At 43.8% G+C, this 21,176-nt stretch overlaps 2 protein-coding genes across 9 annotated transcripts in view; one reads left to right on the forward strand and one right to left on the reverse strand.

Moving 5' to 3' along the window:
* Positions 1-15,711, reverse strand: part of herc1 (HECT and RLD domain containing E3 ubiquitin protein ligase family member 1) — a 97,509-nt gene extending 81,798 nt beyond the window's left edge. For all 8 annotated transcript variants that reach the window (XM_026187799.1, XM_026187955.1, XM_026188029.1 and 5 more), the window contains exons 1-11: positions 15,294-15,711; positions 12,429-13,405; positions 12,146-12,241; positions 7,560-7,754; positions 6,149-6,460; positions 5,793-5,889; positions 5,407-5,550; positions 4,585-4,712; positions 1,877-2,021; positions 1,467-1,638; positions 651-785 (exon numbers count right to left, since the gene is read on the reverse strand). In XM_026187799.1, coding sequence (XP_026043584.1) covers positions 651-785; positions 1,467-1,638; positions 1,877-2,021; positions 4,585-4,712; positions 5,407-5,550; positions 5,793-5,889; positions 6,149-6,460; positions 7,560-7,754; positions 12,146-12,241; positions 12,429-13,379 — 2,375 coding nt within the window. In that variant the 5' untranslated portion in view covers positions 13,380-13,405; positions 15,294-15,711. The remainder of the gene's footprint in view (positions 1-650; positions 786-1,466; positions 1,639-1,876; positions 2,022-4,584; positions 4,713-5,406; positions 5,551-5,792; positions 5,890-6,148; positions 6,461-7,559; positions 7,755-12,145; positions 12,242-12,428; positions 13,406-15,293) is intronic.
* A 4,163-nt stretch (positions 15,712-19,874) lies between these two features.
* LOC113027130 (translation initiation factor IF-2-like) lies at positions 19,875-20,540 on the forward strand. The gene has a single exon (XM_026176717.1). It carries the CDS (start codon positions 19,875-19,877, stop codon positions 20,538-20,540), a length of 666 nt encoding a protein of 221 aa, XP_026032502.1.
* Positions 20,541-21,176: the final 636 nt, after the last annotated feature.

Below are 21,176 nucleotides of genomic sequence, written 5' to 3' on the forward strand. Positions count from 1 at the left end.
ACCGGTCCGTCGTGGTGAAGAGGGAGCTGAGTGTAAAAGCGAAGCTCTCAATTTACCGGTCGATCTACGTCCCTACCCTCACCTATGGCCACGAGCTGTGGTTAGTGACCGAAAGAACGAGATCACGTATACAAGCGGCAGAAATGAGCTTCCTCCAAAGGGTGGCTGGCCTCTCCCTTAGAGATAGGGTGAGAAGTTCGGCCATCCGGGAGGGGCTCAGAGTAGAGCCGCTGCTGCTCCACATCGAAAGGAGCCAGCTGAGGTGGTTCGGGCATCTGACAAGGATGCCCCCTGGGCGCCTCCTGAGGTGTTCCAGGCATGTCCCACCGGGAGGAGGCCCCGGGGCAGACCCAGGACACGCTGGAGAGATTATATCTCTTGGCTGGTGTGGGAACGCCTTGGTATTCCCCCGGATAAGCTGGAGGAGGTGGCTGGGGAGAGAGAGGTCTGGGCCTCTTTGCTTAGGCTGCTGCCCCCGCGACCCGGCCTCGGATAAAGCGGATGAAGATGGATGGATGGATGGATGGATGGAACTTGGCAAGGTTACATTCTGATTGGTCACATATGATTTCACTAAGTGCAAGAAAGACTATACAGCAAGCCCAGGAGGGTTTATAACGCCAGTGAAGGCTGGTGGCTAACAGGCTCACCTGGATGAGGGGAAGGGAAGAGGAGGGACCTCGCTGTTGATGCCTTCACAGTATCGTTCAAGGAAGGAGCGCAAATGAGAGAATGTGCTTTCTTCTAGGTCAACGCAGTAGGGCCGGTGCCAAGCTACTACTTGCCTAGAAAGAAGTAATAAGTAAATATTAGTAAAGTATGTAAGGTACAGTAAATTACTTTGATCTACAGTAAAGTGTTGTGTCGATGTCATAAACATAAAGGCCTGTGAAACCAAAATCCAAACAATAACTGTGATAACCACATTTGTATGTATCTCACATGTATGCTTTTAATCAATCAACACCTAAATGTGTTTGTTAAACAGCAGTTCTCTCACGCCGTCACCCTCGTTGACGCCTGTTGGCCTTTTTCAGCTGTTCCTGGAAGTGCATATCCTTAAAGACCTTGAATTACATATTTAACAAAAAGGCTGAATCACAGTGCTTCTCTTCTAAACTCATCTCCCAGGCTGAGAGGTAGGACCTCTGAGGATGCTCACAGTATCAGGGTATTTGTTTTGATTTGTGTTTTTCGGTGCATTTTTGGAGACTGATTGCTGAGTGACTGCAATAAAACCCACCACTGTAACCTTTACTCTGAATCACAAGATCAGTGTGTTGGTTTTGCAGTTTCAGTACTTTTCACGTGTAGTTACTGCCCTTTGACTCGTGCTTCCTAGTAGCTGAAAAACAAATTCTGGTGGTCTTGCAACATCAGCTCTTGCCTGCAGTCCCACGTGAATATTTCCAGAGAGAAAATCATCATGATGGGATCAGTTCGTGGTAACTGTTGCGGTAGCTGACCTGTCTCTGGGCAGGGCAGTCCAGGCCAGGCTGTGAGAGGTGCCAGCTGAGATCTGCTGAATGGCGACTCCATCCAGGCCGATGACCTTCTTGGGTTTGGTGATTGGCCCTGTGGAGTTCCCCTGCCCACACTGACCCATAGAGTTGTTGCCCCATGCATATACTTCATTGTCTGCATCGGGATTAAGCACAACACGATCGAAACAGATATGTCATATCTCAAGCTGGAAGTTACATATTACCCTAAATTGACAAGGTCTGCAGATTTGCTATTACATCAGGCTGCTTGCAACAGCCCTCAACAAACACAAAAATTTTCTGTGTCAGCAAAAAAACTGACTGACAGAGACAGTTTGAGTATTTTAACTCTGATCCCAGACAGCAAGCGCACAAAAAGAGAAAAGTAGTACCATGTGACAGGGCCAGGCAGTGGCTGTCCCCTATGGAGATGTCCACTACTCTGGTGGTAGCCAGCTCCTCAATAAGTTTAGGTCTGAGTGCGGTGGCCTCAGAGGAACCACAGCCTAGGCAAGCACCGCAGCCCCAAGCGTACACCTGAAAACAAGAGCGGGATCAGCATCAGCACAGCTTTCTGTCCTGGGCAGTGAAGCGGCACCTCAGAGACAAATAACTGGAAGAACAATATTATGTAACAAATCTCGACCTTAAATATTGAACTGTGTCCAACCAGCTGTCTGTTCAGTAGGAATACATAAACAGCTGCACGAAATTCCCTCTTTGGGATAAATGTCCATAAGTTTCAAGGATCTAAGCAGCTTGAAACAAGTTAATTTCAAGATGTTTTAAGATCCTTTTGAATACATTTTAGGGCATCTTTTAAAAATGGCAACAATATTTTCAGCGTGTTTAATTTAAAATAGGCAGAATGCCTAAATGCTGTCACCAAGTGGAAAACAGTGATACACCTCCAGCTGTCAGGCCTGCAGACCTGTGATGTGCACCTCTGTCCTGTGGTACACACGAACTCGCAGGTTAAATACCTGCAAGCTTTTTGATGAATATTAGTGTAGCGTTAGCCACGCAGGGCTTTGTTGCTATAAACACCAAAAATATAGCGCCATGGCAAGTGTACAAGCTGCAAAGGAACAACGATTTTTAAAACGTTATGTCGGGGAAACTTTTGAAGCATTAGGAAAAATTCAGATTCAACAACTTGAACATGAAGGTGTAATGAAATGAAAATGATTTGATGCTTCAAGAATAACTGTCCAAATAAGGACCAGGAGTGGCACTTTCCAGACATTTTCTATTTCCATTGATAGCAGTTTGAACTTCTTCTGACCTCTGAACTTTGTTCGTTTCTCGTGTAGACAAGTTGAATTAGTCGTTCAACAAAACGGTGCACTCTCTTCTAAACTCATCTTACAGGTTGAGCCACAGGACCCACCCAGTATGAGTGTATTTGTAGGGCTGCACGATTTTGCATAAAATGAGAATCATGATTTTTAAGTGTGCCTATGCCAAAAGGCACACTTATTACTGTTTCTCGGATTTATTATTATTCTTATTATTATTATTATTTTCCTTTTTCATTTTGTGCGGCTGGAGCTGGAATGGTGTGCTATGACTTTTGGTGTTTATTAGTTCTATAGTTTTTTTAAATATGAATATTTTAATGCAAGTTTTTGCCCATTGAAATGAATGGGAAGGAAAGTGAAACTTAACTTCAAACGAAAGTGAAACTTAATTTGTGGTGTGTTGGCTCACTCTAGTGGTATGCCAGCAGTAGTACGGCCTGTCTACCCTTATTTGGATTTTTTTTTTGTAGCCGTATGAATGGCAAACTACACTCATTGGCAGCGGCATAGGCACACTTAAAATTTCTTCTGAAATTTTCGCTTTCTAGTTTGGTTTAGAATTGAGATCACAATTCTCTCACGATTTTCTTTTCCAGTATAAATATTTATCGCACTTATTAACTGCACATCAACTTCGTAACAGTTGCGACTGAACATAAAAACAATAAATAAACATAAAAACAACAAATGTCTCACGTTTTGTTGTTCCCGCAAAATGTTGTACTGCTTGTAATTCCGTCTCCACCGTTGCTCGACGCTGCGTGTATAGAGCAGGTAGTGCAACAATAGAAAAATAGTTGCGGGACGGCACTGTGTAGCGTTTGTCTAGGTCAGGGGTGTCAAACTCAAACACACAGTGGGCCAAAATTCAAAACTGGAACAAAGTCGTGGGCTAACATTAATATTTATTGAAAAAAAAATCTTCCTCCAGATATAAGAATGAATCTTTTCTTATGGACTCAAATAAGTTTTGCTGGAAAACTGAATATGGAACAAGCAAAGCTTAATACTAAACAATATATATATTAGCTGTATAATACCAGTAGGCCAGCTCTAATAGTAATTTGGTTTGGCTTCGTGGGCCAAATGTAATTAGGCTGCGGGCCAAATTTATTACTTAGGTGATAAGTGATAGCCTCCATAATGTCTTTGTGCCTGCGGGAGTTCGACGTGTATAGGGAAGCGCTGTATAAGGTTCCCGTTATTGATGTTTGGGTGGTTGACCGGGACGGATTTTCTCCTGTCACTTTCTCGTCATCCCTGACGTGCTCTCCGTTGTTTTTTCCTGCTAATTTTAGCATCACACGGCACAGCTTCTGTATCACGTGGTATAAGGCTCCGCCCTCGTCATTTGTTGAGCAGGAAGAGTGAGTGCTTGTTTTCATGCAGAGTACGTCCCGGATCAAAATACGGTACAATCGTCTTCGTCTTTTTTTTTTCTTTTTTTCTTTTTAAATCGTTGTCATTTGGAAATGAGATCGCACATAAGTATGAATCGAGATCGCGATTTTCTAACGATTAATCGTGCAGCCCTATGTATTTGCTTTGTGGTTTGTGGCAAAACTGCATATATTACACGAGTGAGTTCTGATTTCATATTGGTTAAGGCCTTGAGAAGTAGAAATTTCCCCCTCTGAGAGGGGGCGGGGATCATGTTTAAGCACTTCTATAATGATTGACTTTATAATTTTAAGATCGATCAAAATAATTTTACAGATATTTTAATGCTTAAAACTAAGATTACTGTATTGCAGACTTTTTATAACTCTTGGTTAGCGGAAACACAAATCATGTCCTACCTGTCCTGTAGAAGTTAATGCAAGAGATGACTGGCTTCCTGCACACACTTTTCTGATGAACATGCCCTGCAGGGCCTCCACTACTTTTGGTTTGTAGACTCGATTAGTATCGCCATGACCCAGTTTCCCTGCAAGACACAGAATGAACATTCTTAAATGAACTTATTTGCAGTTTACACATACTGGCCACTTCATTAGTTACAGCAAACATCATGGATTTACTGCAGATTTGTCAGCAAAACATCCTTAATGCGAATTTTCTGTTCCACAACATCCCAAAGTTGCTCTACTGGTTTAAGATCTGAGATCAGTGAAGTCACTGTTGTGTTTGAGAAACCAGGGTGAGATGACCTGTGCTTTGCGATGTAGTACATCATCCTTCATGTAGCAGTCATGAGAAAAATGGGTAAACTGTGGTAATAAAGAAATGGACACCTAACAGTAGCATTCTCAGTTGGTACTGTAGGGCCCAAAGTGTGCCAAAAAATATCCCCCACATAATTAAACCACCACCTTCAGCTTAAATGACTGGTACAAGGCAGGATCACTCTGTACGTTTGTGTTATTCTGAACCTATCTTTGTCCAGTTGCTGTAGACAATCTGACTCAATGTTTAGCAAGTTGTGCAGTCAAGCTCTTCTGCAGACCCTGGTTGTACTGACTGGTTATTTGAATGAATATTGCATTCCTATCAGCTCAAAGCATCCATTCAACTGGCCATTCTCTGACCTTTGGCATTATTTGTCCCACAGAAGTGCCAATGCAGATGTCCACATTTATACCCTTAGTTCTGAAGTCTATTTGACAAATGAAGGTACACACCATTGTCCCCTCCCCCAAATGACCAGACAGTGCGTCCATCCTTTGACAGAGCAATAGTGTGGGAGCTTCCGCATGACACCTCTCCAACATTGCTGATGTCTTTGACCAGGGTAGGAATGTTGCGGCTGTTGCTGTCACCGTGACCTGCATTCACACATAATAAAAAGGGTCAGGCTATTTACAAATGGAAATTCTGCAACACAAATGAAAAGCAGCAGATAACCCTGCACTCCCGTGACGCCCATCGTCTGTCATTTAGAAAATATACCAACTGGAACAGAGAGTAATCATCTGCACGGATATTTTGATGCTCAGAAAACTGGATGGATCTGCACATTACTTCACAGAAAAGGTGGAAATGAATGGACTGTAGCTCGACAACATACCTAATCTTCCAAAGTCTCCTTCTCCCCATGTGTACAGCTCTCCATCTTCACTGACTGCAGCACTGTGTCTGTAGCCAGCAGACACACACACCACCACCTGACAAAGCATACAAACGCATTGTAATGTTTGCCGATGCCAGGAAACACTCAAAAGACTGTGTGTTTTCTATGTGGTACAGGAGAACACCAACAAGATAATTCACCACGAGAACTGTTAAATCGTCATCTACTAGCACAGGACTCTGTATGAATTTTACAGTTTCTAGAAGTGGAGAAAATAGACACATCATATTTGGACCGTCTAGATTTCACTGCTGCTTTATTGTACTACATGAGTGAAAGTGTATACATCCTACCTTCCCCTGCAGCGGCCCCTGGATAAGTTTTGGGTACTTCTGTGTTGAGCTGTTCCCATGGCCCAGTTTGCCATAATCACCGTCTCCCCAGCTGAACACCTCACCCTCTGTGGTGAAGGCCAGTGTGTGGCCGTCTGATCCCTTGGATGATGACACCTTTTTGATGGCACGGTGGGGTTCAAAGGTCAACTTTTTGAGGGTCGACTGGTTGTTGGAGTCTCCGAGGCCTAGACGGCCATAACTGCCCTTCCCGCAGGCCCGCACAGACCCATCCGAGGAGATCACAAAGGTGCAGTACTGGCCTGCCTCAATCTGAAGAGAATAGCGAAGAAGTTTTGCCTCTGTGGTGAAAGGCTGCAGGCTTACTCAACACCATTCTGCAACTGTTACTGAGCGAGTTAGTGAGTGCTACGGTTTGATGCTGGAAAATATGACAAGGCACTACCCATCAGCCATGCTTCAGTTTAAGCCAACCTTCTCTAAACAGACAGTAACAGTTTCAATCTGCCATCGCTCCATCGCAAACAGCATCTCGTGCCAAAAGTGAGACCACATTTTCGATTTTTGTTACTTGGCACATGCAGTGCGGAACAGCTGACTGGTCTTTACCACCGTTCTTGTGATATACCACTGCAGGATCTCAGAGATTCTTAGATTAGAGAGACGGGGAAACTGCAACAAACTGTTGTTTCGTGTTTGAACTTGCTCTGCTCCTGCTCTGCTGCATCAGAGCTGCGTGGCCGTTGAACTCACAGTGGAGTCTAACATAGCCTGCTGCTAAAAGCTGCAGTCCAAGATGTTGGCACTGGAGTCTCTGTGAGACTGGAGACAGCTGAGTCACACTGAGGACCAGAACTACCAGGCTAACAGCAACTGAACTTCCAAAACGAGAGATTGTACACTCATAGATTGTGTTTTTCTCTCAGTCAGATGAAAATAAATTATAATTTAAATGTCACGTAACTGGGCAGCCTGCCCAGTTAAGTCTTGTTGGGAAATATTACAATATGAAATTAATTATAATATTAAACTCAGTAAAACTATAATCAGAATGAAAAAAATTAGAACACAAACAAAAAGAAACCGGGTCTCAGAGTTCTACAAGCTTCTCATGTTTCAGTCATTTGTTTCCCAAAACATAAACAAGCCAAGTTGGAAGTAAAATCAGAATCATGTTCACTCCATCATCTCTAAAGTACCATCCCTGTCTCAATAACAAATACAGTTTTAATCTCTGTGAGAAAACCAGTGAAATCTTACATCGAACCATTTTTGTGATCAGTAAAAGTAATGCCTCTTTAAAAGACAACATCCAGTTTGCCATTTGAAGCTGATGATAGGTTTCTTAACTTTCTACAAAGAACAGAGTTGAAGAATTATGAAGTTTTACAGTAGAAAGGTTTGCTCTTACTGTTTGTGCATCTGCGAAACTCGAAGCCAGCTTGGGCTGCAGTATCTTCTCTTGTGTTCCCTCCACTAGCTGGTGGCTGCTGTTGCTGCCCCACACATACACTTCACAGGTTTCCGACACCACAGGTGTCTCGCCAGTCTGTATGCTGTCCGGGCTAACACAAGTGCGAGAGTAGTCCGATGCCATTCGACATACCTGGGAGAAAACATAAAGAGGAGCCATGATACTTATTTCCAGCTGCATAGCTTTATGCTGAAACTCTTCTAGAGTAAGCTTTACTTTTATTATTATTATTGTTATTTAGATGATTCACAGCTAACAATAATAGTCCTTTCTTCTCATGGGCTCTCCCTTTCAAACGTTGAGAGCAAAGCCTGAGCTTTACGCTCACAGGAATTCCTCGTACGTACATCAACTTCATAACTTGTTCCACTTCCCCTTTCAGTTGATTCTGTCGGTAAAACATATGTAGTACGGGATACTGTCCCCCCACGCCCCCTGGCTTTAAGGCAGATGATCTGTAATGACATATTTGAGGTCCGTCTTGCAACCCAAGTTCATATGCTGTTCACTTCAATAAGAACACCTCTGCTGAGTTGAGCTAGCTACTACCAGTTAGCGCTTTTGTCCACTGATTTTAAGCTAGCTCAACTGCTTCTAACAGTCTGGCATAAAGCCCAGACACACAAAAATGTACTTTTGCTGCCTCAGGGTGTAACTCCCAGTTGTACATGGTATAATTGGTCGCTGAACCACTTCAGCTTTTGCTGGTCCATCAGCCAGCCGTGGAGAAGAGCGAAGTTATAACATACAAAGACCTGAGTGTTAAAAACAATAAACCCTGTCCTCTGCAACCACTGTCTGTGCTTTTTATACTTGTTTTGATCTTTGAATTTTTCTCCTGTTCCCTCCTGCTTTGCTTCTATTGGTCAGTTGAAGGTACGTCCACAAGTAACCCATGCTTTGCTTGGCTGCAGCACGGCTTTCAGTCACAGTGACATCACCATTAGCAGTTCTTATAAAGCAATTTTCTACTCTATCTGAACACTCAAACCGCTTTACGGAGCTTCACCGATTCACACAAGCACTGTTTTCTATGCAAGTGCTTTCTATCCAACTTTCACGAAGAACGGAAAACAACTCATGTTAGTATGTTGCCTAAAGATATTTGCCATGAAGGCCAGAGCACCTAGGGATTGAACCACAGATGATCTGCTCTACTCTCGAGCTACAGCCACACAGTTTTGTTCCCTGTTTTCCAGTGAGTTATCTGTTCTTTCGCTTATTCGCTAACATAAACTAATGCAAGTCAATTATCTGCAACTAACCAACCCGGTGATGGTGGTTACTGGTCTGCTGTTGACATCTCAGCACCAAAAGGAAGAAATGAAAGGCAGTTTTGAACTAACTTGCAAACACAGAAATGTGTTAAGCTTAAGTTTAACGTTTCCAGTTGTATTGCCAGATCACTTTTAATTTAAAAATAGCATAGCATCTTTATTTATAACGCACTTTACATCCAACAATGTTGACCAAAGTGCTACAAATATAAAACAGAGAGGAAACAGTTTAAATTACATGTAAAATATCTTAAAATTAAAAATAATATAATTAATAAGAAACATATTAAGAGACATCAACAAGTCCTGCTGTGCTGAAAGCCAAGGTAAATAAATATGTTTTAAGACGTGATTTAAAAACAGATAAGGAAGGTCCTGTCTAACATGTAAAGGCAACTCATTCCACAATTTTGGTGCTGCCACAGCAAACGCCCGATCCCCTCTGAGCTCACGATTAGTCCTGGGCACGCTCAGGAGGAGCTGGTCTGCCGACCTGAGGGACCGTGAAGGTATGTATGGATGAAGAAGCGCAGAGAGGTACAGAGCGGCAGCATTGGACAAACATTTAAAAACAAATAAAAGCAGCTTAAAATGGATCCTAAAATGCACGGGCAGCCAATGAAGTGAATATAAAACTGGGGTGATATGCTCGTATCTAGGAGTGCCAGTTAAAAGGCGTGCAGCAGCATTCTGGACTAACTGCAGTCGAAAAACAGAAGATCGACTCACCCCAAAATAAAGAGAATCACAGTAATCCAGCCGAACGGTTACAAAATACCCAAACTGTATTAAATAGTCAGCTTTTGTTGCTTAATGGTATAGTAGAAAATATGGCAACAATGCTTTTAAGTACCAGATTTTTCTCCTTAAATAAGGGTCCATCAGAGATTTAGTTTTCCTGGTAGTTCATCAGAGCTCTGTGTCACTTGACCTCTTGGCATTGTGTTTCTATCAAGAGCATGACTCATTTCTTTCGCTAAGTAAACTTTCACAATTAGTCGTGTTAGAATTTGGTTAAATCAAAACAATACAGTGATAAAAATATTGTTGTGCATTCTGTTTTACAGTTAATACTCTCAGTTACAAATCCAATGCACCAGCAGCCTGCTTTCAGTCACAGTGACGTCACCATCAGCACTTCAGTAATTGGTATGTTAAGTGCTTTGGAGCTACAAGTTACCATCTTTGATAAAGTGGAGTGCTAGCTGCTGTAGTGGAAGATGCAGCCATAAACACAGACATACAGCTGCTAGTTTAGGGCTGTGCGATAAGACGAAATATATCTGATGATGATATATCGAATAAGCAGCAAAAAAGAGCCGTCAGCTTCTCAAAATAAACCACAGAGTCAAACGTTAGAAGAGGTTTTGGTCCATGGTATGCCATTTAATAAAGGATCATTTCTTCATGAGAGACTGAACCCTCTGCAATCGATGTACAGGCTTTTTTTTAATATATATATTGCTATCGGGACAAGAAACCACTTATATCGGGATATAAGATTTTGGTAATATGGCACAGCTCTGTGCTAGTTAACTGTAAGAAATTCACTTAATCAACAGTACATGAATTTCAGTCCCCAAAACTAAGTCAGCAAGAAGCATTTTAATTCCATTAAAAATACTCCAAAAGGCACCAGCGCTACAAAACAACTACAGCTTCCTGTGGCAGCACTCCGGTATCCAGATTCATGAATTAATAAACAGAGTATGTTGTTGGTAGTTGTTATGAAGAAGGGTGACAGAGACCAAAGCTGTTTTATTTCACCAGGCTATAAACATGTTTATTTCTGCTGTACAATAAAAAGACTCCCATGTTGTGTTCACTGTATGATATTGACTACAATAAATCCACAAAATCATTAGCAGTACTTTCGGCTGCTTGAGGGGCACCACATCAGATCTGGCACAGATTTTAGGCTCTCCCTGGAACAACCCTCCCACTAACCCAGGAGTGGGAGTGGCATCAGGAGTGCACCAGCTGACACTACCCTGTGGCTGGGTTTGTGTCTCCTCTCGGTCTAGAAACTTCTCATATCATGTGAAGCAGTTAACACGACACTATGGAAGCCCTGCTTTCAAAGGCATCCTATCATGTGACCCGTTGAGTAGGAATGGGAACTGAATTTATAGATTCTGATTGCATTATTAATATCACTTCACATTAGATTCACATTAGGTTCTCATTGGCCCCACTGAGAGTCACCAACATCTCTAAGCAACATTTTAAAGATATTACATTTGTTCAAAGTAAATGCGTGCTGTATGGTTAAATGTTTGTGCATATTTTGAGATATTTCCCCTCTTTGCTGTGATCACCATTCGAGTCGTTACTCAAAAACAAAACAAAAAAACAAAACAATGAATTATACATTACTCATTACTTTTCTCAAAAGTAATACAGTACATTACTTAATTACCGACCAGAGAAAGTAATTCATAAACCTACAGGCTACAGTTCCACACACCAACAAAAATCCTCATTCTAATGAAGACACACATGTGATCTTTCTCTCGGTATGAACACAAATAAAGATGAAAACAGCTCAAAGCGACTGCCACAGTGATTCTACTGCAGAAAAATAAGCAGACAGAAACTGAGGATCTGAGCCTGGCTGATAATTACTTCTTTTGTTACCTGTTGAAGTTCAGGGTCTGACTGCTGGGCGGGTGTTGACATTTACTCAGCTTGAACACCACTCTGGGTTCCTGGCGAGCTTAGCATTAGCATTAGCATTCTGTCTGTGCGGATGCTTGCAAAGAGCCGAAGTTGTGCTATGCAGTCGCCTCTGTCCTGGGTGCAGTATCCACTATACTTTCGTGCTCTCGTCCTTTTTTGCAATTAAAATTAAAGTAATGTCCATATCCAGCTATAGACTGCGCCACTATTTTCTTCCTCTGACACACGAATTGAAATCAGTTGATTGTAGCACAAGTGCAAGTAGGACCCAAAAGCACAATCAATGGGAAAACGAACAATTCCAAGGAACTGAACTGCTGCGGTTCTTGATTTCCATGCCTACTTGAGGTCACCTGACACAAGATGTGAGTGAAGGTTGAGGAGCCTGAAGTCCAGTTGCTTTCTTTTCACTCAGGATTTCAGTATTAAATATGAATATTTTTGCCAGAGTGGAACAGAACTACCCAACTCAACACCAAAAGTAAACAATTTAGTTACTGCCATTATAAGGTGCTATTTTTGGCGCAATAATACAATTTCTTAAAAGAAAAAAATGTGCTTGCTTACTTCTTCAAAAAGACAGAGTGCCGCCTCATATAATGAACACAAGCCATCAGAGGTCCGTGTGGGTTCTCGCCACTGGCTACGATCTGCTGAGGAACCCTGGAAGAAGACAATTCAATGATGAGAACACTCAAAGCTTCAAAGCATGGACACTGCACTTAATAACACTCAAACTGTTGCAGAATACCATTTCTTGTAGAGATGAGGAATGACATGCATATATTACCAGTTCTGACTGGATTTATAATACTAAAAATTAATAGGTACATTGTTAACATTTACTTACCAAAGAGCGCCTCATCTGCATGAGGATGTTCATGAAACAATCATAGCTAATGAGGCCTTCTTGGTTCTGTAGCAACTTATTCTGCTCCATCGTACTGACCACAGCTGACGCAGCCAAAGCCATCTCAATCCACTCCAGCAAGTAGCGCAGAGAACCCCTCTGTGAAGCCAACCCCAGTAGTAGTTCTGAGGCCAGCCGCCGCCCTAAAATATCTGCCCCAGAATTTGGCATTGTCACTCCCTTCAGAAAGGTGGTAACCTGGGACAGGCAGTCCAGTCCCATTGGTGGGATCTTGCTCTCATTGGCAAGAGAGAGTGCTGGCAGGGAGCTAACAACATCAATGGCTGTGTGAATGACATCATTACACAAGTTTATGTTGCTCCCAGGATTTCCACCTGGGTTCGGTGCAGTAGGCATCATCCAGCTCTGGCGCAGCAGAGCAAAGAGAAGGCTCAGGCCAGTGCGAACACCCATCTCAATGAGGGCGTCAGTGCTGGACCGTGGCCGCTCACTGACAGAGTGCAGATCTGCCGAACCCGAGTTGTTCTCCAGTGAGTGCTGGTGCTGCTTAACCTTGCCCTTGTCATGATACTTGTTGGAAAGCGCGTAGAAGACGCGTTGAAGCACCAGCACACGTTTCCGCAGAGCGGCAGCAAACGGGGAATCAGAGCACACCATCTTGGCCAACGCCAATTGGCTGCTGAGCAGAGCATCCAGGTAGTGCTCCTGCTCATCACTAGAGAGGGACTCGCGCTCAAAGTCTGGGAGCTGGGGGCCCTTCAGACACAGCACCTGCTGGGGCAGCAGTACAACCTCTTTGTTGGCCAGCAGCTTTGAGTAGAGCACAGAAACTCCCTCCCGTGTGGCTATGGACTCGCTGTCCTCGGTAATCCATGAGCTGTTCAGGTGCTCCAGCCATTTCAGTTTCACAGGGGGGATCATTAAAGCCATGGCATGTTACTCTGGAGCCATCAGTCCTGAAAACACGGAGTGGGCAAAACGTTAACATTAAATCTGTTTCGATTAAATTTATATATGTACCCTCTTATAGAACAGCTATCAGAGAACAGTCGTGTTGATATGACCCATTGTAAAATAATAAATTGGACATTGATTGCATTCATCACTACTGCTGTTTGTGAAGTTTAGTTGTACATTTGAGAATAAAGTCAGCCTGACATGTTTGAAACACTATCTCCCATTTATTTATTTATAAAGCACATTTAATAACAACAGAGAGTTGACCAAAGTGCTGTACAAAGTAATAATTAAATAGTGACATTAACATCAACAACGGGTAAGAACATTAAAAGAAAATTAGGATAAAAAGAATTGGTAACTCTCATGCAGTATCAAAAGCCAAAGAGAAAAAATATGTTTTAAGATGAAATTTATAAAGAGTGATAGTTGGGGCCTTTCTAATGCGGAGAGGTCGATCGTTCCACATTTTCGGCGCCACAACCACAAACGCCTGATCCCCTCTATGAACCATTCTAGACTTGCATAAATGATCACTTGATCGAAGGCTTCTAGAGGGCGTATAAAGCTGCAAAAGGTCAGACAAATAGACTATAAAGGTGTTCTGTTATAATTAGGGCTGCAATTATTCTGAAATCGAGAATTAAATAGCAATACAAACATCTACTATACTGCATCATGGTTCCATCTTACTGTAGCTGGGTCGTGTTTTGCGGCTTGGTCTTTTGGACTGAGCAGCCTAGTGCATCCTATACTGCTTTAGAACAGATGGGGATCTGAGGAATTTAAAGAAAGCTTTTGGTTATTATGTTCCTCAAGCCCATCGTGGGCAGTTTTGTGTTGTCTGCAGGGGGGGGGGGCACTGATGTCAGGGAGTGGCCTGGTTCATGTCAGCATAACATCCACAATGGCTAGGATCCAGTGTTTCCCAGCAATGTGGCAAGATAATCAATATTTGCTTCAGATCTCTGTGGTTTAAAGGCTGCAGCTGATCTGTGTTGAAACATGAATCAGAAACTAAATAAGCTACAATTCTGGAATGTCGTCACGGTATATTTCATTGCAGTATGGCATTTTTTCATTATATTTGATTTACATGGTCATTTCTTTACATTTTTAAGATTAGAAAGCTTCGAAATGTATGCTAACTAAGACACACGTGAAGGGTTACGTGAATTTTATAAAGTTTTCTGCTGTAGTGTAGATAACCAGTGTCAGGTCATGTAATCGTGGTGAACATGCAGACAGCACTTAGATGTTCAGATACCGTTAACATAGAGCAACGGCCGTGTTAACGCTGCTTTATTGTAGCTTCTAAGGTTAACAAACAGCTACCCGCCGGATGATACTTAGGTGTGACACCGCTGGCTTGAATGACGAGCGGTTTAGTAACTTGTTTCTTGTGTCAGATTGGAAAGGCTGTTTTTCTGCAATGATAATCACCAGCAGCTAATAGTTTCACAAAGTGACAGCACTGCAGAGGGCTGTCAAAGTAACAGAAATGGCAGTAAGCTTAGCAGCACTGCTAGCGCTTGCGTCAAACCACAAGCTACATGTTAGTGGTTAGTTTTGAGACGAGGCAAAACAAAACAAAACAGAAACAACTATCGACCGCTGCTACTGTCGGCGATTGTAGCTAACTTTCTTGACGACCCTCAGTTAGCCAAAGGTTAAAATACCTAAACGTGACATCTTCATGCGCGGGTGTAACGGGGGGTAACAACCTAGTTATGAGCATCCATAGCTGTACATAAAGCACAGGTTTGTGAGAGGTGAGCTATTTCGGCCAGTATCAGCCTGGCTTATCTGCTGTATCATCAGCGCCGAGTGTGTTAGCTTGCTAGCTACAGCTGACTAACGCTAGCTAGGGAAAAAAAGCTCGCTCACCAGTATAGCGAAAGGCCTCCTTTTCTCTGTGCGGTTACACAACAATCCAACTGAGCTTCATTTCAAGCAAAAGCAGTATGGTCAATGCCGTGGCGGTAACGTTAACGTGAAAAGAGACAGTGGCATGCAACGATTTCCATGCCTCCGCCCGCCTCGTCCTGCAGCGAGTGAATCCTGCAAGCGGCAGTGTGTTCACTGTCAACCCCGTACAGAGCCCCAGCCCCGGGCTATGACGCTGAGACCTGTCTATCTCTCTATCTGCCTGTCTGCTTCTCTAGTTGTCTGATTTTCGTTTGTCTGGTCAGTATGTTCCGAGTGCCCATGTGCTCAAAACCATCAGCAGTAACGCACAGTAGCTCACGGCCACAGAGACAAAGGGCTTCATGACAGTCTTCGTGGTCAGCTGATTTCGATGCCATGTCACTTTTAATTATCATTTATGGTACAGGCCTCACCCTGACAGCGTCATTCTGTTCTGTACCATTACAGGTCAAAGCTGCTATCACAAAAATACTCTTAAAACTCAACCTTACTGTGAGTGTTTGAATAACTTAAAACTCAAACCCAAGTAAATGAAGACGCACATTTTTATTATGTTTAGCTCTTGTCTTTCAACATTTCAAGTATAATTGTTATCTATATTTATTTATTTATTTATTTACTTATTGTTGTTGTTTCTGATCGGATTACCTATATACTGTATATTGTAAACTGGTCAAGCAAATTAAAGGAATACTTTAAGTGAGGGAAAAAAATCATTCCTATATATTGGGTGATGTGTTGAGAATAAAAGGATGTCGTATCATTTGATGAAAATGTTCAACCTACAAAGGGCTGCATTCAAAGACATGCCAAAAATGAAAGTGAAACAAAAAAAATATGTTCCAGGCTAAATCATTCTGCAGAAATTTCAGTACAACTCTATGGCTTCCACACACTTGTATTCGTGCCTTCCAATGTCTGGTCATGCTCTTAATGAGACAATGGATGATATCCTCAGGGATTCCTCCCAGATTTCGAGCAGGGCATCACTGACTTCCTGGATAGTCTAAAGTGCAATCTGGCGCCATCAGATGGACCAAAAGCATAATATTCCAGAGGAAGCAGGAAGTCAATGGTATCGATTCCTTCATTCTCCAGGAAATATCTGCATAGTCTTGCCACATGAGGCTGGAAATTGTCATGCAGCAGGAGGACCCACTGTGGCAATATAGGAACATTAAATCTGCTTAGCCAGAGATTGTTTGGTTTGGTTTGGTTTCCCCAATGTATAAATCCTGGCAATCCTTCTGGCACTTCATACACTATATTACTCTGTTTGTGTCGGGGGACCCGATCCTTGGGGTGGATCAATTTTTGGTGCAGCGTGTTTTGGGGTTTAAAAGCCACAGATGTGCTGTGTTTAGAAAAAATGCACCTCAACTGTGCCGATACTCCAGACACTATGGGATCACTAAGGGTTTTCAATTAGTAGTTGTCCTTCTCTCCTGGATCAGCTGGAGCTTTCTTTAGGTTCCTTCCCAGATATTTATACATCGGGGAAACCAAAAAACCTCTGGGGAAGCGAATGGCACAACACAGAAAAGCTAACTCTAGCCAGGACTCTGCAATCTGTTTACACCTACAGGCCAGTGGACACTCTTTCAGTGATGAGGATGTACACATCCTGGACAGGGACGAATGTTGGTTTGAGCGCGGAGTAAAGGAGGCCATTTACATGAAAAGGGAAATCTCTGAATCAAGGAGTGGAGCTAAGGGTACGTCTTTCAGCATCTTACAATGCTGTGATTGCAGCCATTGCAGCGTCTCTACCACCTCAGACGCTTGAGAGACTTCCAACTGCCCTCCAAGGTGCTCAGGAACTTTTACTCGTGCACCATAGAGAGCATCCTGATGGGAAACATCTTAACCTGGTTCGGAAACAGCACCATGCAGGACAGACGAGCTCTACAGAGGGTTGTGCGGTCAGCTGAGCGCACCATCCGCTCCGAGCTCCCTGACCTGCACTCAATCTACAGCAGGCGGTGCTGGACCAAGGCCAGGAAGATGGTGAAGGACCTCAGCCATCCCAACAACAGACTGTTCTCTCTGCTGAGGTCAGGAAAGCGATTCCGCTCCCTGAAGACCAACACAGAGAGACTGAGGAGGAGCTTCTTCCCGCAGGCGATACGGTCTCTCAATCACACCACCACACAGTACTGACCCACACATATGGTTCTTACACACACACTGGACTTTCTGGACTTTGGTTTTGCACAACACTGGTCACTATATTCTTCATTTCCGGTTAATACTTGTACAGCTGCTGTTATTGTGTATATGTTTATTTAGATTTCTTCATACATTCTTATATAGTTCTATATTGTGTATTTTGTTGTACAGTTATTTTATTTTCAACTTTAATTTATATATTTTATCTTATTCTTTCCCAGTTAAATTTACCCTTCATTCTAATTTGTGTTGTACAGTTATTTCATTTTTAACCTTAATTTATATTTTATTCATTCATAGTTAAATTTACCCTTTTTAATTTTTCATATTTATTTCCTATCTTATTCATAGCCTTTTCCTTTTTTGTTTTCTTTAGGTCACGAGCAGTTGTCCAAGCATTTCACTACATATCGTACTGTGTATGACTGTGTACGTGACAAATAAAAATTTGAATTTGAATTTGAATTCCCCAACTCTCTGTGAATGGTACTCATGGCCATTGATCAATGGTCATGACAATTTGCATATTAATGATCAAGGAACTGACCTCACAGCCCACTGTTCATTCAGTGGGCTGGTTTCAGTTATTGTGCTAATGTACTGTGTATAAGTTTGTGTTATGGTGCTGGGTCGTTGACCCAGCGTTTTGTGTTTTATGATTATTTTCCTCTGTTCTAGTTATTCTGATTTTGGTATTCTGTGTCCTCCCCCCTTGTGTCCGGTTCGTGTTCTAGATTTCCTGTTTTATTCTGAAGGTCTCTGTCTGTTGTCATTGTGTTCAGCTTGTGTCCTCCAGTCATCATGTGTATTAGGATCAGCTGTTCTTCCCTCCTGTGTGTGATTACCCAATTACCTTGTGTGTGTATATTTAGTGGGTGTCGGTCTGTGTTCGTTGTTGGCTCGTCTGCATTTCTCTGTGTTCCATGGTGTTTCGTTCCTGTGGCTCTCTGCCCCGCACCCCTTTTGTATGCTCTTAGGTAGTGATGGGCAGATGAAGCCCCATGAAGCACTGAAGCTTTTCATCCAATTGGTTCACCCCAACGCGAAGCTTCATGAAGCTTCATTTGCTCTAGCAGGACACCTACTGGACGTAAAAATAATAGCTGGCATGAATTTGAAGAGTGTGGCATTTTGCACACAGCCTGTAAATGTCAACAACAAAAGGAGTGTGTAAAACACCTATAGTGTAGTGATGGCAGTATACTGTGTATATTTATAGTGGCAGTATGGGAAATGATTATTTGCGGCAAAGTTCGAACCGCTTCATGAACCAGTCACGTGGTACAGCCGGGCAGCGAGGCTTCGGACGTCATCATTTTCAGCTCCTCCCATAAATGAAGCAAGCCTCGATACGCGCTTCGCGGAAACGCCCCCTCCATTACTCGACACACGCTCCGAAGCCTCGATACAGAACGTCCCATCACTACTCTTAGGTTTGTTATGTAGTTCTCCCAGTTTAGGTTTCTTCAGTTATTTGTCATGCTTCACTGCTTGCTTGCCACTATCCCACCTTGTAAATAAACGTCACACTCTTCATCAGTCAGCTGCCTGCATTTTGGGTCCTTTTCATTTCACTACACGACTGCTGCCCCAGCCGCGACAGTACGAGCCGACCAAACATGGACCCAGCAGCATCCGCACCTTCCCAGGAGTTTTGGGAGGAATTAATTGACTCTGTTTCAAGGTTGGTTAACCTGTGGCTCGAACGTGAGGGAGAGGAATTTCACCGCGTTATAGAAGCCAGGCTACAGCAATTACTCTCTCCTCACCCCTGGCTACTGGACTCTCTTCACCCGCTCGCACAGGACTTCATTCTGAACAAACTCCATCTTCACCCTCCAGCTGCTACCGCTTCCCGACCCAGCCCGGTGGTGAATGTTTTGCACCGCCGGCCGGGGAATCTGCGGCCCGGCCCGCCGGATGTGGAATTACCCGGCCGGTCGGTGCTATCCCTGAGAAGGAAGCGACGTTCACGCCGCCGACGCCCATTGCCACAGCCGGGTCCCGAGACTTCTGAGTTGCCGGCTGTGGTGAGTGGAAAAGGCACTCTTTGTTTCGCCAGACCTTGTGACTGTTTATACCGGGGCTGTGTGGTTTTTTTTTTTTTTTTTTGAGTTAGCTGCCCAGCCGGAAGCTCCGTCACATTCAGCCTCACTACCCATAGCCCAGTTACAGTCACAGCCAGACTTATTACAAACTATGTTACAGTCCATTGCCCAGTCAATAGCTCAGTTGGTAGAGGAATCATCAGCCTTATCGTCAGCTCAGTCTCCAACTTCACCATTATTTTTCCAACCTTTTCCTCAGTCGCCCTCAGCTCAGCCACCTATTCAGCCATCATCTTCACCTACTCCTCCAGTACAGCAAGCTATGTCTATTCAACCCATAAAGAACTGTTCTACGACCTCTAATCCTAAGCAGAGAGACAAACCACACAATTTTGTTATCAGTCCTCAAAAGCTGGCCAGTTCAGAGACTGTGACGCACTCCAGGGCCCCCCCAGAGGCTGAGTTTCAGCCCTCAGCCCACTCTGGACCCCTGGAGGCTAAGAACCGAGCTGAGGACTGCACCCAGCTGTCGCTGCCTGAGCAGGGTCAGTGCTCCGTGCAGCTGCAGTCAGCCATGTGTGTGCCAGGGGGCCCTGTGCCCGCTGGTTCAGTGACTGTTTCCACTGTGGGTTCTGGAGAGCCCGGCCAGCCCGTCCTCGTCTCCGTCTCCGCTGGAGGGCCCGAGGAGCCCGTCCAGCAACCTGCTTCTTCACCTGCTTCACCCACATCGCCTGCAGCAGCAGCAGCTGCAGCTCCGGCCTCGTCCTCGCCTGGTCCAGCCTCTGCCTTGCCTGGTGCTGCGGGGGCCACGCAGCCTTTGTGTCCCAAACTGCCGCCTCGACATCGGCAGTCATCTGCCAGGCTGCTTGTTGGGCGTCATCGCCACTATGGGCGACCTCCCGAACGCCGCTGCTATCTTCCGCGCGGCCGGCCTCCGGACTTGCCGTTGCCGTCCGCACGGGTGGCCCCTGAAGATGAACTGTTCTAGACTCCTGAATTGTCAGCCTCCGGGCCGGCCTCCTGAACTATGTTTTGGGACCCTGTTCAGGGACGTGTGTGTGTGTGTGTGTGTGTGTGTGTGTGTGTTGGGCAATTCATTTGGATCACTGGAGCTTGTTTTTTGTTTGGTTTTGGAGAAGAAGAGAGTGAGCGAACGGCAGATGATTGTGGAGTTTGAGGAACATGGCGTATGTGGATTCCCCTCCCAACCTTTCCTTGGAGCCCTGGATTCCCCTGCCTGCACTTCATATATATCGTGCACATTGGTGACTGTAAATAAACCTTTGACCCTGAAAAGCCTGCGTTTGTGCCTGAGTCCGTTCCGTCCGCCTTGACAGTTACATGTAATACATTTGGACAACAATGTTATGTCATTAGATCCTCGGCTTGAACAATTTGTTTTTCTAGTAGTTTAACAAGCCCTTTTTCAGATGAAAATAATGGAAAATGTACATTTTTTTTTCATGCAGTGTTGCTTCCTTGAAATGGCTCTGACTAGACCCTAACAGTTTGGTGTTACCCACTTCCACATCAAATATTTGCAGAGAAAACTGGGCATTTACTTGAAGTGGTCTTTGCCCTTTGAAAGTCCAACATTCTCTCTAAGTTTAGCTCTGATTTGCTT

This window comes from Astatotilapia calliptera, chromosome 1 (genome assembly GCF_900246225.1).
Source record: "Astatotilapia calliptera chromosome 1, fAstCal1.2, whole genome shotgun sequence".
NCBI classification, from domain to species: Eukaryota; Metazoa; Chordata; class Actinopteri; order Cichliformes; family Cichlidae; genus Astatotilapia; species Astatotilapia calliptera.

Bases quoted from the DNA above. Each gene is read 5' to 3' on its own strand.
- LOC113027130 (XM_026176717.1), top strand. From the start codon at position 19,875: ATGTCTATTCAACCCATAAAGAACTGTTCTACGACCTCTAATCCTAAG.